A 17334-nucleotide genomic window follows, 5' to 3' on the forward strand; every position below is an offset into this window, starting at 1 on the left:
CTGTAATTGCGGTATTTGGAAAGGTGAAGCAGAAGGCCAGCCTGGGCTACAGTGAGTTCAAGGCCAGCCTGAGTTACATGAGTCGCTCTGTCTCTTGTCTCTGTCTCTGTTGCTGTCTCTTTCTCTCTGTCTCTGTGTCTGTCTCTGTCTCTCTCTGTCTCTCTCTGTCTCTCTCTCTCACACACACACACACACACACATACACAATTTCCAACCCCTGAATCACAGTCTGACTGTGTGACTTGTTTTTCCCAGTAGGGACTTTAGCTGAGGTTAGAGGCATGGATCAGGTGATAGAGCGCTAGCCAGTACGTAAGAGTGTCACATAGGAGTTTCAGCTTTTTACCAAAATAAAAGGGGACACTAACAAATGTGATGAAGCCAAAGCTGACAAGATTTTTGTATGGGCTGGGAATGTGGCTTAGTGGTAAAGTATTTGCCTAGCATGCGTGAAGCCTGGGGTTTGATTCCTCACTACCACATAAACAGAAAAAGTCAGAAGTGGCGCTGTGGCTCAAGCAGTAGAGTGCTAGCCTTGAGCAAAAGAAGTTGAGAGATAGTGCCCAGGCCCTGAGTTCAAGCCCCAGAACTGGCAAAAACCAAAAATGTGTTTGTGTACTAGGGTATGCACTCATTTTTGGTTGCTGAGAATCGTAAGACCATGAAAAAGTCATGGGTCATTTACTGGAAGAGAAGAAAGTCATCCTAGGTGAAGCCCAATGCAAATGAAGCCGAAAGGTCAGCCTAGCCATGGCAGCTCCTGCTCTGGACCTTAGTCCAGAATAGCCACCCAGTCAACCCACAGACTATGAAAGACACTGCTTACACCGGCGGTTCACGCCTGTAATCCTAGCTACTCAGGAGGCTGACATCTGAGGATGGCAGTTCAAGGCCAGGATGAGTCCAGGAGACTTTTATCTTCAATTAACCACAAAATGCCAGAAGTCGAGCTGTAGGCTCAAGTGCTAGCATGCTAGCCTTGAGCCAAAGAGTTCAGGGACAGTGCTCAGGCTCCAGTACAGGTACAAAAAGGGAAAGACAAATAGTCAATGTTTGGTATTTTAAGCCACAAAATTTGGGCTGTAATGAAGCAAAAGCTAATGGATACAAACATCCTTTAGATAATGATTATCTCCTGATACAGTGTCCTAGAAGTAGACTTTCTGTGTTGGAATGTTCCCACTTGGATACCTGTTGGTTCATAGTGCAAAAATGCACCACTTGATAAACTTCTAGAAGTATATGAGAGTACCTATATTCCCCATTTTTGACAATGCTGAGCACTGATGTTTGTATTTCATCATTGTGGTTACATTGTACTTATATATTTTGCATTGTACTTATGTATTTAAGAATGAATTGTAAGGTTGGATACTGGTAGCTCACGGATGTTTCTGCTAGGGCTGGCTTTGAACCTTGATCCTCCAATCTCAGCCTCCTGAGTAACTAAGACTACCCGAGAGAGTGCCCAGCTGTATTTTTTTTTTTTTGGAAGAGGGATAGGGTCTCCCTAACTTTCCCTAACATGAACACTCTTCATGCTCTGCCTCTGAGTAGCTGCCAGCCTTACAATTCCAACTTCTAGCTGTAAAGTTTGGATGATAATAATGAAAATAAGATCACAGTAAACACCTTTTAGGTGCCAGGCACTGTTCTGAGCACTTGACAATTTTTTTTTTTCTTTTCATTTCACCCTTAGACCCACCCTTTGAAGTAGATACCATACTTGCTTTCATTTTAACAGATGGTGAAACGGAGTCGGGACTCAGAATTTACCATCTTGGTAGTGACACGGTACTATCTCGTATCTGAGAGTGTATGACTCTCAAGGGTGGAAAAAACTGCCTACGAAAGGATCATCTCCGTTCATCACCCATCCTTTCCCTGCCGTAAGACTGTGCCATGTTGGAACCACTGGCAGCAAGATGTCTGAGTGGGAGTCGTGAGATGGATTATGTATTCGCCACCACTTCAAGCCGCCTGAGGCCAAATCCATATTCTCCTTGGAGGTGAGGGGGCGAGAATGAGTCATATTCATATTCTCTCTCTCTCTCTCTCTCTCTCTCTCGTTGTAAAATGCACACGGGGCAGGCAGGCACTCCTGAGCACAGCAGACTGTAACACCAGGCCTGATTAGGAAATGACAATATGGAAGGCAGATGCATGGATGCCACACCGTCGCGCTTCAGTTAAATATTGCATGGCGTTATCCCCCCCCCTCCCACCTCCCCTCCACTCCCCCCCCCCCGCCCTCCCTCCCTAGTGAAGCCGTTTGCTTCCCCCGAGTGAGAAGTGTGAGCGCTGAGGCTCTTCTTTAAATATCCGAGCCCGGCTGCTTTTTTCCCTGCCGGCTTGTCACCATCTGGAGCCCCCCCTCCTTCCCTCCCCCCCCCTCGGGGATGGTCGGGTGGCAGCAGTTACCGGGGGGCGTGGAAGCACCCCGGCTGGAGTGTGCGGTCCGCGTGTGCCCCCTCCCCCTCCCCCCCCCCGTGACGGGGCACCGGGTGTCGTGTGTGCCCCGTGAGTGGGGGGTGCGTGCGCTCGTGTGCAAGGCCACCAGCCCGTGTGCTGGGGGAGGGGCTGGAGGGGGGCTCGCGTTGGGGGGGGACGGGGCCGAGGCTGAGAGCATCGCAGGGGGGGGTCCCTCCTCCCCGGGGCTGGGGGGGGGCGCCAGGGGGTCCCCCGGGCGGCGCGCGCGCTCGCGGGCTCCGCCCCGCCCCGCCCCCGCCCTCACCCCGGGCGCGGCGGCGGCGGCGGGCGAGCGGGCGGCGGCGGCGGCGGCGGCGGGGGCCGGGCGGGGGCCGGGGGGCCGGAACCCCGACCGGGCTCAGCCCCTGCGCGCCCTGCGGCTCCGCCCGGCCCGGCTCGGCCATGAGCGTCGCGCTGCAGGAGCTGGGCGGCGGCGGCGGCGGCCTCGGCACCGTGCGTGGGGGGGCGCGCGCCCCGGGGGGGCGGGGGGCGGCCGGGGCGGGGCGGGGGGTCCCCCGGGGTGCCGGGGGGGGCGCGCGGGGCCCCCTCGGCCCGCCCGCGACCCGCGCCCCGCCCCGCCCCGCAGATGGTGGAGTACAAACGCGCCACGCTCCGCGAGGAAGACGCGCCCGAGCCCCCCGCCGAGGGCGGGGCCTCCCCGGACGCCATGGAGGTGGGCAGTGGGGGGGTGGGGGGTGGGGGGTGGGGGGCTCCGCGCGAGGCCGCCCGGCGGGTTCCCCCCCCCCCCGTGGCCTCTATGGTGCCGCCCTGGCGCGGGGATCCCCGGCCGCGCCTCGCTGCGCCCCTCTCGCGGCCCCGGGGGGGTCCCGGCCGAACCCCTCCGCCCCCGTCCCCGCCTCCGTCCTCGCCCCCCCCCCGCCGGCCCCCTCCGCCCCCGTCCTCGCCCCCCCTCCCCCCCGGCCTCGTCACCGCCCCCCACCCCCTCTCCCCCCCCCCCGTGCGCCCCAGGTGGGATTCCGGAAGAGGACGGGGCCGGCGTTCCGGGGCCCCGCACACCCGGCGGGAGCTGGTCCTGGCCGGCGTTTCCCTCCTGCTGGCCACGCTGCTGCTGGGCTGCCTGGTGGCCCTGGGCATCCAGTCCCGCAGAGGTAGGCGGCCCGCCGCGGCCCTCACCGCTGCGGGGGTCCGGGGGGCCCCGCCGCGCGGACACCGGCCCTCCCCGGGCTGACGGCCCCTCCCTCCCCGCGCCCCCGGCCACAGACCCGTCCCGCCGAACCTGCCTCTCCGAGGCCTGCGTGCGAGTGGCCGGGAAGATCCTGGAGTCCCTGGACCGAGGGGTGAGCCCCTGCGAGGACTTCTACCAGTTCTCCTGCGGGGGCTGGATCCGCCGCAACCCCCTGCCCGACGGCCGCTCCCGCTGGAACACCTTCAACAGCCTGTGGGACCAGAACCAGGCCGTCCTGAAGCACCTGCTGGGTGAGCCCGGCGGCCCCGGGGCTGGGCGCTCGGGGGGGGGGGACCCCAGCGAGGCCCGGGCTCCTGAGGGCGGGCCTGCGGGGGGGGGGCTTTGGGGGAGTGCTCCCCTTTCTATGGCACCGGGGACAGGGGAGGAGAAGCCACCGTTTTCTGCGTTAGCCTTGTTGGGTCTGCACTTAGGGGAGAGGCAAGGAGAAGGGCCAAGCTAATGCCAGGGTCTCCCACTCCCCCCGTATGGTCGCCTGATCCGCTCTGCGCGTCCCGTGTTCTACCCCGCAGAGAACACCACCTTCAACTCCAGCAGCGAGGCGGAGAGGAAGACCCAGCGCTTCTACCTGTCCTGCCTGCAGGTGGAGCGCATCGAGGAGCTGGGAGCCCAGCCTCTTCGAGACCTCATTGACAAGGTGGGGGGGGGGGGGAGGGAAAGGATGCGACCCAGGAAGACTTGAGGAGACCTGTGCCAGAGGCTCCATGTACCATCCCTGCTCAGATTGGCGGTTGGAACATTTCGGGGCCCTGGGAGCAGTACAACTTCATGGAGGTGCTGAAGGCAGTGGCAGGGACCTACAGAGCCACGCCCTTCTTCACCGTCTACATCAGCGCCGATTCTAAGAGTTCCAACAGCAACATCATCCAGGTGGGAAGCTGGAGAAGGGACTCACGGATGCTTTGCTGAACCCAGACGCCCCTCCCCAGTGAACCCAGACGCCCCCCAGTGAACCCAGACGCCGCCCCCCAGTGAACCCAGACGCCCCTCCCCAGTGAACCCAGACGCCCCTCCCCAGTGAACCCAGACAGCCCTCCCCAGTGAACCCAGACAGCCCTCCCCAGACGCCCCTCCCCAGTGAACCCAGACAGCCCTCCCCAGACGACCCTCCCCAGTGAACCCAGACAGCCCTCCCCAGTGAACCCAGACAGCCCTCCCCAGTGAACCCAGACGCCCCTCCCCAGTGACCGGCGGGGATGGGCCTCTCACTCTGCACATGGGACCATGTTCTAGAAGGGAGGGGAACTATTTTCTTTCTGTGCTCTTGCAGGTGGACCAGTCAGGACTCTTTCTACCATCCCGAGATTACTACTTAAATAGAACTGCCAATGAGAAAGTAAGGAGTCTCTTCAGACTTCGCAGCCCCTCCTCAGTGGGCTGGTCCTCATGTTCTTTTCTCTTTGCTCAGTGAGCTGACCTTCCTGTCTTCCTTTCGTCCTCTCTTCCTTCCCTCATTCCTCTTGTTTGTGGCTTGTTTTTTCTTGGTTGTGGGGCTTGGTTGTCATGGCCTGGGTGCTATCCCTGAGCTGGCTTTGCTTAAGGCTGGTGCTCTACCATTTTTAGCCACAGCTCTGCATCTGGTTTTGGAGTGGTTAATTGGAGATAAGAGTCTCATGGGGACTTTTCTGCCTGGCTTTTCTTCCACAATCCGCAGATCTCAGCCTCCAGAGTAGATAGGATTACAGGTATGAGTCACCGGCACCCAGCCCATTCTATTATTCTTTCAGAAGACATTAAAAAAAAAACTTTTTGCAGTGATGGGGACTGAAACCAGGGTCTGGTGTGAAAAGCTTTCCACAAGTGAGCTGCATTCCCAGCACCCCTCCCTTTATTTGTGCCAGTCTTGGGGCATGAACACAGGGCCTGGGCATTGTCCCTGAGCTTTTCTGCTCAAGAGTAGTGCTCTACCACCTGATCCTCGGCTCCACGTCTGGCTTTTTGGGTGCTTAATTGGAGATACGAGTCTCACGACTTTTCTGAGTGAGCTGGGTTCAAGCCACAATCCTCAGATTTCAGCCCCCTGAATAGCTAGAATTACAGGTATGAGCTACCAGTACTCAGCTCCCCAGCCCTTTAAAAAATTTCTCTTTGTGGTGCTTGGGATTGGACTCAGGGCCTCATGTATGTTAGGCAAGTGCTACTCCCATTGTGTAATAACCCTCGCCCCAGGAAAATGTTTTATGAGTACCTACAGCATGCCGGGTATAGCAGAGAATTCTGAGATGCAAGTTTCAGAGCCATTATCAGTGGTGATGGGTTTGTGGCCTAGATAGCTGAGCAAAGACTCTAAGGAGAGTCTGAAGGATTCAGAGGATGTTTCCTGAAGAATCTAATTTGAGCTGGGCCCTTTAAGAAGACAGAGAAGCGTCTTTTGGCAGAGAGAACAAGTTAAACAAAGTGGGGGGGGGTGGGAGTAGGTGTGTTTGGATCATGAGGAGGGATCCATGTCGGTAAGCCATGACGCTCAGTTCAGATGGGAGGTAGGAAGGGGGATCAGGGACGAGTTATGCAGGGGCTCTTTTGAATGCTTCACTAAGAAGTTTTTTCTGTAGCCTCCCAGCAAAAAAAAAAAATCACACATGGAGGTGTGGCTCAAGCGGTACAAGTCCAGCTTTGAGCAGAAAGCGAGGTCATGCGGCCTCGAGTTCAAACCCCAGTACTGGCACACAGCCTGCTGGGCGAGTTTATGCTCCCGAATGTGGCAGAGACTCAGCGTGAGCACTGGAGAGACCTGGGCACGCTCTGTGGACAGGCCAGTGGCAGCTGTCAGAGCCCAGTGGAACCATCGGAAGACACAGTGGGAAGGGAGCCAGCGGCTCCAGGGACATCTTTGAAAACCCAGGCAGAGACGCGGGACATGTGAGCGAAAGCGTTCAAGAAGCAGTGGAGAAAAGAACACATTGAGACCACTATGGAATAGGTCAACCTGCGAAGTCTCTTTTGCCTTTTTGTGAATTCTTTTTTCCTTTTGTGTCAATACTGGATTTTGAACTCAGGGTCTGGGTGCTGCCTTCAACCTTTTTTTCTCTTTTTTTTGCTTAAGGCTGGTGCCCTACCACTTGTGGACCAGCTCAGCTCCACTTCTGGCTATCTTCTTTCTGTCAGTCATGGGGCTTGAACTCATCCTGGGCGCTGTCCCTGAGCTCTTTTTAGCTCAAGACTAGCGCTCTGCCGCTTTGAGCCACTGCGCCACTCCCAGATTTCTGGTGGTTCATTGGAGTTAAGACTCTCACGGACTTTTCTGCCATGGCTGGCTTGGAACGGCGATCCTCGGATCCCAGCTTCTTGAGTAGTTAGGATGACGGGCGCGAGCCATTCCTGCCTGGCTCTGTGTCATTCTTTTGCACACATTCGGTGAGTATTTTCAGCCAGACCCTTCTCCAGGCACAGAGTGAGCAAGTCATCGCCGCTGCCCTCTCAGTGACGGAGAAGCCACGGAATACCTGTGGCCTTGTCCTGCTCATGGTTGTCTCACGGTGGTTGAGACTGCAGTAGAGAAGCACAGGCTTCTCAGTTTGAGTCTCACGGGGAAGTAGCTGAGCGCCTGGAGAAGTTAGGCCACAGTCTCTGCAAACGGAGCTGCGCAGGCCAAAGCTCTGAGGCCTATTGACAGACTCAAGGAGAGCGGGCGTGGGAGGAGACGGTGGCCACATCCCTCCTGGTCAGGTATGCAGACCATGTAATGGATGAACTTTGTGGGTCAAGTTGAGGATTTAGGGCTTTTGTTTTTGGTACCAGTGACCAGGGCTTGGACTTGGAGCCTTGTGCCAGTGACCAGGGCTTGGACTTGGATTGTGCCAGTGACCAGGGCTTGGACTTGGAGCCTTGTGCTCTCATGTCGCTCATTTCCATATAATTGGTCCTCTATCCCTTGAACCATGCCTCTAAGTCCAGTAGTTTGATGGTTAATTGGAGACAGAGTCTATTGGACATTTCTATGTGGTTTCCAACCTCCTCGTCCATCATCTGATTTCAGCCTCCAGAGTAGCTAGGATTTTAAGTATGAACTACCGGTCCGTTGGCCTTGTTTTTTCTTTTATATATACTCTTGCTATGGAGTCCAGGTTAGCCTCAAACTCATTCTCCTCAGAGTCCTGAGTTCTGGAATTACATCAACAACTGATGTGTATAGAGCTTCTTTCCCTTTTCTTTTGCAGTGCTGGGGATAGAACCCAGCACCTCGTGCAGCACCTGTGTATTCGGCTAGACAATGGCCTTGTCACAGAGCTACATCCCTAGCATGGGACAGGGTGTCTTTATGTCCCCTCCATTCCTGTCTCCATTCCTGTACTCAAGTGTGTCTCCCGCCTCAGCTTCCTGAGAGCTGGAACTATAGAAATGATGTACCACTGCACTGACAAAACTTGGGGTTTATCCCAAAAGAAATTGGAAAAAAGAAAGTTCAACGTGATTTGGACATCATCCGAGTCCGAAGAGATTTTGAGAATTCAGGGCAGAACTATATTACCCAATGCTTTGAAAAAGGCAAGAGGGAAGTTAGGTTTGGCTCTCTGGTTGCCTTGGCAGGAAACCTGCCAGCACCTAGGGAAGGTACAATGTAAAAGGTAAAGCTAGGAGTACGGAGGCTCCAAGGAAGACTCAAAAGTCTCTTTTTTTCTTTTTCTTTTGCCAGTCCTGGGGCTTGAACTTGGCCTGGACTCTGCCCCTGAGCTTTTGTGCTTAACACTAGTGCTTACACACTTGAGCCATAGACACACTTTCAGTTTGTTTCGTGGCTAATTGGAGATAAGAGTCTCATGGACTTTTCTGGCCTGGATGGCTTTGAACCACAATCCTTAGCCTCCTGAGTAGCTAAAATAACCAGGCATGAGTTACCAGTCCCCAGCTCACGCTCTCTATTAAGATTTTTGAAGTTAGGGGCTGGGAATGTGGCTTAGCGGTAGAGTGCTTGCTTTGCATACATGAAGCCCTGGGTTCGATTCCCCAGCACCACATATATAGAAAAAGCCAGAAGTGGCGCTGTGGCTCAAGTGGCAGAGTGCTAGCCTTGAGCAAAAAGAAGCCAGGGACAGTGCTCAGCCCCTGAGTCCACGGCCCAGGACTGGCAAAAAATAGCATACATTGCAGAAAGAGCCTTTCATGGTGATATTTTCATATGTGCATGTTACCCTTGGTGTGCGCATGTGCATGGTACCCATTATTCTCACCCTACCTAGCAACTCCCTTATCTTCTCCCTCCCATGTCTTTTCTTTTGTGTGTGTGGTGTGTGTGCGCGCGCGCGCGCGCGTGTGTGTGTGTGTGTGTGTGTATGTGTGTGTGCTGGTCCAGGGGCTTGAACTCAGAACCTGGTCACTGTCTTTGAGCTTTTCCACTCAAGGCTAGTGCTCTACCACTTAAGCCACAGCTTCACTTTGGGTTTTTTTTTTTAATTTATTTGTTTGTTTTGGTGATAAATTGGAGATAAAAGTCTCACGGACTTTTTTGCTAGGCTGGTTTCAAATCCAGATCCCCAGACTTCAGTCTCCTGCGTCTGGGGTTATAGGCATGGCCACTGGACATGCTCCCTTCCACTTCACAAAACAATTTTAATAGGGACTTAATGTTGTATTTCCTTTTTGCCAATCATGGGGCTTGAACTCAGGGCCTGGGCACTGCACCTGAGCTTCTTTTGCTTGAGGCTAGCCTTCTACCACTTGAGCTACAACTCCACTTCCAGCTTTTCCTGTTTATATGGTACTGAGGAATCGAACCCAGGGCTTCATGCATGCTAGGCAAGCATTCTACCACTAATCCACATTTCCAGCCATTATTGTTTTATTTCTTTTTCTTCTTCTTTTTTTTTTTTTGCCAGTCCTGGGCCTTGGATTCTGGGCCTGAGCACTGTCCCTGGCTTCTTTTTGCTCAAGGCTAGCACTCTGCCACTTGAGCCACAGCGCCACTTCTGGCTTTTTCTATATATGCGGTGCTGAGGAATCAAACCCAGGGCTCCATGTATACGAGGTGAGCACTTTACCACTAGGCCATGTTCCCAGCCCCTATTGTTTTATTTCTATAACGTATATAAAGTACTTTGACCGCATTCACTCTCATTCCCCATTACTCCTCCCACTGGGACTCCTCAACAGACCCTTTTCCACTCCATTCAAATTCGTTTTTTCTTGATGTATATTAATTCTTCCAAAGAAGTTTTACTATATTTCACATGTACTTATATTTTAACCAGAATAACCAACCATGTCTATTGCTTTCTTTTCACATACTCCCACATCCTTTTTTGTTTTTGTTTTGTGCTGATCCTGGGGCTTGAACTCAGGGCCTGGACACGGTCCGTAAGCTTCTTTTTGCTCAATACGAGTGCTCTACCACTGAGCTAAAGCTTTACTTCTGGCTTTTTCTGAGTAGTACATTAGAGATAAGTCGCACAGACTTTCCTTTCCTGGCTGGCTTTGAATTACAATCTATAAATCTCAGCCTCATGAGTAGCTGGGATTACAGGTGTGATCAACAACTCCAGGATCCACTTTGTTTTTGGTTTTGTTCTTGTTTTTTACAGCTTTCAATGAGATTTCCTTTTGAGGGGAGGGGAGGAGGTCAGTTGTGGGGCTTCTTGAACTCAGGGCCTGAGTGCTGTCCCTGAGCTCTTTTGCTGAAGGCTAGCACTCTACCATTTAAAGCCACAGCTCCATTCCAGGTTTCTAGTGGCTAATTGGAGATAGGCATCTCATGGACTTTTCTGCTGGGGCTGGCTTGGAACTGTGATCCTCAGATCTTAGCCTCCTGAGTAGCTAGGATTATAGGTGTGATTCAACAGTGTCCCACTTTCAGTGAGATTTCTTAGGTGATCTTGAGACTTAGGCACATTGTGTTTTAATATTATTCATTCTCTATTATTTTCTTTCCTTCTCCCCATCCTCTTTGTGCTTCCAAAAAGTCCCATAGTTACAATCAAGTTCTATGTATGTGTATATATTTATATGTATATATATGCAATATAAGTATGTCATTAAAATCTAAGTTCCACAAATGGGCAAAAACAAGATGAAAACGAAGTCTTAAACTGAGGTAAGGGCATAGTAGAGAGGGAGAGGTGTAATGTGAGATCATATTAGAGATCACCTTAGAACCTGGGATGATTAAGATTGATACTCAGACCCCTTACTCTGCAACTACCAAGAAAGAGGGGCAGTAAGGAAGAGACAGGGGAAAGGAAACATTTTGCAGTCAAGAGAATGGATATCCAGAACTCTAAAACTTTCCAAAGAAGTAGAAGAAGAAGTGGCCTTTAGCAGCTTAGGGAGTCCAGGATGGTGCTTCGGGTTAAGAATGGGAGTCAGCCAGACACCAGTGGCTTCTGCCTGTAACGTGGGCTACTCAGAAGGCTGAAATTTGAAGATCACAGTTCGGAGCCAGGAACGTCTAGGAGACAATTATCTCCAATAGACTACTAAAAAGAAAAAAAAAAAGAAGCAAGAAGTGGAGCTATGACTCAAGTGGTAGAATGCGTGCCTTGAGCAAAAGGCTCTGGGACAGTGCCCAGGCCCTGCGTTCAAGGCCTAAGACCCACACAAAGAGCGGAGCGTGAAACCAGGCGTGGTTGCACGTATTTACACTCCCGGCACTTAGGAAAGGCCTAATGAATCGGATGCCAACTTGAGCAACACGATGAGATCATGTCTAAAAACAAGTGGGAGGTGATCGCTGAAAAGAGGGCCTCAGGGTTGGTGCTGAGCAGTGTTGAGCGTCTGTTCATACCTTCTTTCCCCCTTCCATCAGCCAGGACTTACTGAGAACTTACGCTATGACAGACACTGTGCTTATCCTGAGACACACCGGTAGTGAGAGCAAAGCAAACAGCCCCGTCCTCATGGCTCTAGGGCCGGCTGGGTACGGGCAAGCGCAAGTGCTGAGCCCCGCAGCCTTCAGGCCTGAGCCCCACTCCGAATCTTCTATGTGGTAGTTTGTGAGAGAAGTCAAGTCATGTCCCCTTCCAAAGCTTGTTCTTCTGGGTAATGGAACTTATGTCCACGTAACGCGGTCATTGGAGTGTGTGTGTGTGTGTGTGTGTGTGTGTGTGTGTGTGTGTGTGTGTAAAGCAGCAAGTTTGAGCGCTGGAGGATGAGAAGTAGAAGAGATTTGAGGCTTCCAGGGGCCAGATTCCCGGAGGGACCCAGTCGGCTGTTCAAGTGAAGGCATATGGCCACTGCTGGACTGGGACCCGGAAGGGGCTTTAAGAAATAACACAAAGCAGTATGGGAAATAGACCATCCACGAGGCAAGCCAATTCTGCTCTTAGCCCTGTTGAGGGATATGGTGGTGGACAGGGGCAGTAATTTGAACAACACTTTCTGCAGGGAAGTTGGTGACGTGTAATAAGTACAACAGATTAATAAGCAAGACAGGACAGTGGTAATCACTGCGTCAGAAGTGACGCGGGGTCACCGCAGGAAGGCTTCCATCAGTAGCGGAAGAGATCATGAAGCCTGGCACCGGAAGCTCACGCCGCTGACGCCTTTGATCCTAACTGCTCAGGAGGCTGAGATCTGAGGATCATGGCTGGAAGCCAGCCCAGGGAGGAAAGTTCGTGAGACTGTTATCTCCCATAAACCTCCAAAAACTCAGAAGTAGAGCTTTGTCTTAAGTGGTAGAGCACTAGCCTTGAGCAAAAAAGTACGGTGACAGTGCCCAGGCCCTGAGTTCAAGCCCCCATGACAGAGAGAGAGAGAGAGAGAGAGAGAGAGAGAGAGAGAGAGAGAGAGAGAGAGAATATAGCAGAATGGATTCCCATTGCGGCTTTGGGCAAGACTTCTTGCTGGCCCTGAGGACACCTGGGGGTTTTGCAGGTGCTTACTGCCTACCTGAACTACATGGAGGAGCTGGGAACGCTGCTGGGTGGATGGCCGGCTTCCACCCGGGAACAGATGCAGCAGGTGCTAGAACTGGAGATACAACTAGCCAACATCACAGTGCCCCAGGACCAGCGGCGCGACGAGGAGAAGATCTACCACAAGATGAGCATCGCGGAGCTGCAGGTTTGGCAGGAAAGGGTACTGGGAGGGGCCAGCCTCTGGCTAGACTGCCAGCTCCCCTTTCTGTTTTCTTCAGTCAGCTAGTCGTTCTTGGTTTCCTTGCTTCCCAGATGCACTGTTGTTACCCTGGAAAGGAAAAAGGTGATCCTTTAAGCCACCTCTCGTAAGACTGTCCCTTGGTCCTTTTTCGTTGGGTAGAGAGACCCATGGAGAGATTGTGTTAAATTTTAGAAACTTGGATAAGATGTCCACAAAACAACGAGAATACATATGTCTGGATCGCCTTTAGACCTCTACCGTGTCCGCCCTTTTGGTGTTGGATTGTGGAAAGGTTAGGGAAGGAGAGGTTCTGGAGGAGAAGCCACGCATGTGCAAGGCATTGTGGGAGTGGTATTTTATCAACTGTTAGGAAAATATTGAATATCTGTGTCTCAGCTGAATCTCACACATGCTGGGTTTCCTTGTATAGTATGTGCTTGGGCTCCCAGACTGAAGGGCGCTCAAGCCTGGAAAAGGGATGATTGCAGGGGAAAAAAATTGGCCAAGCAGCCAGTCGCTGTTGCCATGGCAATGGGAAGAACTCCCAGGCGACAGCATCAGAGGGGGAGGGGTCTGCTGGCAGCAGAACGGGAAGAGGAAGAAGTCTGAGGCTTTTCTCTTTCTCTCTCAGGCTCTGGCCCCCTCCATAGACTGGCTTGAGTTCCTGTCTTTCTTGCTGTCACCGTTGGAGCTGGGTGACTCGGAGCCTGTGGTGGTCTATGGGACAGATTACTTACGGCAGGTGTCAGATCTCATCAACTGCACGGAACCCAGGTGGAGTGGGGGGGAGTCCAAGGTGCAGAGGGTGGGGCTCAGGGCTCTGTGGAGATTGCTCTTGGGGGTCACTCACGTGCATTCAGACGGACTGGCATTTGATAAGGCCCTGCCCGGACCTTCCGAATACCCACGAGTGTCTGTAGGCTCTTCCTCTAGGCTGTGGCTCCCCTGCTCCAGGCTGACTTCTGCGGGCAGGGGTGGGGTCCCAGGGCGGAGACAGGGATTCTAGAACCGCTCTCACACCTGCTTCCCAGGACTCCTGTCCATTCCTGGGCACTCGTTGGGGGCAGGGAAGGGAACCCCCGATGCCCTTGCCTTATTTTCTCGTATGGATGCCAGTATCCTGAACAACTACTTGATCTGGAACTTGGTGCAGAAGACAACCTCGAGCCTGGACCGGCGTTTTGAAGCTGCCCAAGAGAAGCTGCTGGAGAGCCTGTATGGCACCAAGAAGGTGGGGCTCTCTCCTCCTGCTCCCCGCTTTCTGCCCCAACCTAGGTGGTGCTAAACACCTGCAACGTGTCAGGTTCCTTCTCCTCACGGGGTGCAGAGGCAAGGTGTGAAGTTATCCGGAGGTCCCAACACCTCCATTTTAACCCGTAGGACCTGGGATCTGTCACCCAGCGTCTCGGACTCTCCATTTCCTGGGCGGTAAGGCAGGAATCATCTGCAGGCTGTCGTGGGTATTTACTGGATTAACATAAGTGAAGCGCTTACCTTCTTCGCGGTCTAGGGACGTAGCTTTGGTGGGGAGGATGGTAAATGCTGTTATTTGTTTCAGGATGCTTTTTAAATAGGGAGAATGCACTTCAAAGCATATTACATTTGGGGTGTAGCTTGGTTCACAACAAATCAAAGATCTTCTCTGTGCTAGAGGAAAGAGTAGAGCAGCGCCCCACCTGGGGAGCAACGGGGGAAGACGGGGTGGGAAAGTTTTCCTTCCAAAGAACTAAGTCACTTTTGAAAAGTGAGTCTCATCAAGACTGAGTGCGAGAGCGTCATCCCCCGCTGGAGAAACAGCAGGTGCAAATTCCCAGAGGCCAGAAGGGGTAGCGCAGGCTGGGCTTGTACGTGTTCCGAGAGGAGCTGGAGGACTGCACGGCAGAGGCTGGGCACAGACAGGCGGGCACGGGGCGCTCACCAAGGGACCCGGCTGTCCTGTGAGGAAGACTGTGGCGATTCCTTCAGAGAGGGGAAGCACGGCGGTAACCATGGAAACCCAGTACCCCTTAGGTTATGTATTCATAGTCTTTTGGGGCGTCCAAATAGATAGTGGAGAGGAGTGCCCAGGGAGGAAGGGAGACGAGACAGAGGCGTTTAGCCTCTTCAAGCAAGAAATAATAGGAGAGACATGAAGCCAAGACAGTAGAATCTAGTAACAGACGGAATTAAGAGGGTGGGTGATGGAGGATGCAGGAAGTTAGGATAATGCCCAAGGTTTCTGGCATGGGAAATTGGCGGGATGTAAGCCAGAATTGTGGGCCTACGTAAAGAAACTTTTGAACTCCAACGGGACCTCTCAGAAACATTAGAGCAGAGTGCTGAGAATAGAGGAGGTAGCAGATGTGTTCCTGCTGAGCTTTTGCCACTGGGGTTGGAATAGTGTGAGAGAATTTCCGTCATTTCCCTTGAGGCTGAGGGAGAGATGGCAATCCAAGCCGAAGCCTCTGTTGTCCAGAGCTGAGAAGGGTCCTTCCTCAGAGCTCTGGGTCCTTTGTCCCATTACAGTCCTGCACACCAAGATGGCAGACCTGTATCTCCAACACAGATGACGCGCTTGGCTTTGCCTTGGGCTCCCTGTTTGTGAAGGCTACCTTTGACCGACAAAGCAAGGAAATCGTGAGTCTGTAGGCTTCTTCCAGTACTACCTTTTGCTTTGTTTAAAATTCAGTTTTTATGTATGTACATGTAGAAAAAGAAAAGGAGGAAATTCAGAAACAAATGAAGAGTGGCTGCTTTGGATAGTGGAATGAAGAGATTTTGTTGACTGGGCACTGGCCGTTCCTGTATTTAACCCTAGCTACTCAGGAGGCTGAGATCTGAGGATCAGAGTTCAAAGCCAGCCCAGGCAGGAAAGTCTGTGAGACAACTTATCTCCAATTAACCACTAAAAGTTTGGAAATTTGCCTAAGAGCACCTTGAACAAAAAGAAACTTAGGGACAGTGCCCAGGACCTGAGTTCAAGCCTCTTGACTGGCACAAAGAGAAAGAGGAGAGAAAAGAGAGAAGGGGGGGGAGAGGGACAGAGATTTTGTTGTTATTGTTTTTAACAGTTTTTGGGGTTTTTTTTTTTGGCCAGTCCTGGGCCTTGAACTCAGGGCCTGAGCACTGTCCCTGGCTTCCTTTTTGCTCAAGGCCAGCACTCTGCCACCTGAGCCACAGCACCACTTCTGGCTGTTTTCTGTATATGTGGTGCTGGGGAATCGAACCCAGGGCTTCATGTATACAAAGCAAGCACTCTTGCCACTAGGCCATATCCCCAGCCCAACAGTTTTTTGTATTTTTGTAATTTCTGTGCCTATCTTGGGACTTGAGCTTAGGGCTTGGTACTGTTACATAGCGAGCCTCTGTCTCAGACAGATGCATTGTATTCATAAACTGACAGGTTGAACTGAAAATCCTTTGTACCACTAAAGATAATTTTTTTTGGCCAGTCCTGGGGCTTGAACTCAGGGCCTAAGTACTGTTGAAAACAATACAACAACAACAAAAATCTCTCTCCCTCTCCCTCTCTCTCTCCTCTCTTTGTGCCAGTCCAGGGACTTGAGCTCAGGGCCTGGGCACTGTGCCTAAGCTCCTTTTTACTCACGGCTAGCACTCTACCACTTGAGAGCCATAGTGCTACTTCCCGATTCTTTTATGTGGTGCTGAGGAATTGAACCCAGGGCTTGGTACATGCTAGGCAAGCACTCTACCACGAAGCCACATTCCCCACCCCCTACAATGAAAGATAATTTTTAAAAAGGAATACATCAAAGACAAAATCAATAAGCGATAATATTAATTTATTGCCAATTAAAATGTTTAATTAGGAAAATAAAGCTATCCGCAATGCCAATACCTTCGAGTATGATGCGTCCTTCTCGTTCCTGGAATGTTCAGACTTTCTTCACGGCGTTCCATGAACAGTGAATGGGCACTCCACAGCTTCGTGGAGGGGCAGGGTTAGCGCCCTGGGATGGAGGCATCAGGTCCGCGGGGAGGCTGACCTGTGCCTTTCCCACCCAGGCAGAAGGGATGATCAGTGAGATCCGGTCTGCTTTTGAGGAGGCCCTGGGACAGCTGGTTTGGATGGACGAGAAGACCCGGCAGGCAGCCAAGGAGAAAGTGAGTGGGGTTGGGGCGCCATCTTCAGGTAGGGGTTGAAGCTGCAGTGTTGCTGGGAACTGGGTAGGGAAATCCATAACCTCGGTCTCCTCAGGCAGATGCTATCTACGATATGATTGGTTTCCCGGACTTCATCCTAGAGCCCAAAGAGCTAGATGATGTGTATGATGGGGTGAGTACCTGTGTCCAGCACTGACTTTCCGCCCCTGGGAGGGCACTGTCCCCAGGCTTCGATAGCGGGGGTTCTAGCAGTGGGAGGGAAGGAGCTGCTTGTTGGTTTCTGTCAAAGACAGGTGTAAACAGCCAATCTTGCTTCAGTGTGGACTCTGTGCTAGCCTGTGTGCTAGATGGCAGTAAAACACAGTGTTAATGAGCCAGTGGGCATTTGGAGTCAAGCCTGAGTTAATTTATGTTCTAATCTGATCAACTCTAACCTTGGATAAGACCAAAGGCCTTAGTTTCTTCATCTGTAAAATGGAAATCCTATTAGTAACCTACCTCGGAGGTTAGAAAAAACACACCTGCAGCAT

At 52.4% G+C, this 17334-nt stretch overlaps 1 protein-coding gene across 2 annotated transcripts in view; it reads left to right on the forward strand.

The window, feature by feature from the left end:
• The window catches only part of Ece2 (endothelin converting enzyme 2), a 39201-nt gene that overhangs the window by 19067 nt on the left and 2800 nt on the right, over positions 1 to 17334 (forward strand). The window contains exons 1-13 of one of the 2 annotated variants that reach the window (XM_048347249.1): positions 2834 to 2922; positions 3056 to 3149; positions 3456 to 3578; positions 3691 to 3906; positions 4186 to 4310; positions 4397 to 4543; positions 4944 to 5009; positions 12476 to 12664; positions 13332 to 13474; positions 13817 to 13931; positions 15206 to 15316; positions 16706 to 16804; positions 16899 to 16976. In XM_048347249.1, coding sequence (XP_048203206.1) covers positions 2872 to 2922; positions 3056 to 3149; positions 3456 to 3578; positions 3691 to 3906; positions 4186 to 4310; positions 4397 to 4543; positions 4944 to 5009; positions 12476 to 12664; positions 13332 to 13474; positions 13817 to 13931; positions 15206 to 15316; positions 16706 to 16804; positions 16899 to 16976 — 1557 coding nt within the window. In that variant the 5' untranslated portion in view covers positions 2834 to 2871. Of the gene's footprint in view, positions 1 to 2833; positions 2923 to 3055; positions 3150 to 3455; positions 3579 to 3690; positions 3907 to 4185; positions 4311 to 4396; positions 4544 to 4943; positions 5010 to 12475; positions 12665 to 13331; positions 13475 to 13816; positions 13932 to 15205; positions 15317 to 16705; positions 16805 to 16898; positions 16977 to 17334 lie in introns of those variants that run through there. The other variant, XM_048347248.1, reaches the window with a different exon arrangement.

The sequence above is a fragment of the Perognathus longimembris genome, chromosome 5 (assembly GCF_023159225.1).
Source record: "Perognathus longimembris pacificus isolate PPM17 chromosome 5, ASM2315922v1, whole genome shotgun sequence".
NCBI classification, from domain to species: Eukaryota; Metazoa; Chordata; class Mammalia; order Rodentia; family Heteromyidae; genus Perognathus; species Perognathus longimembris.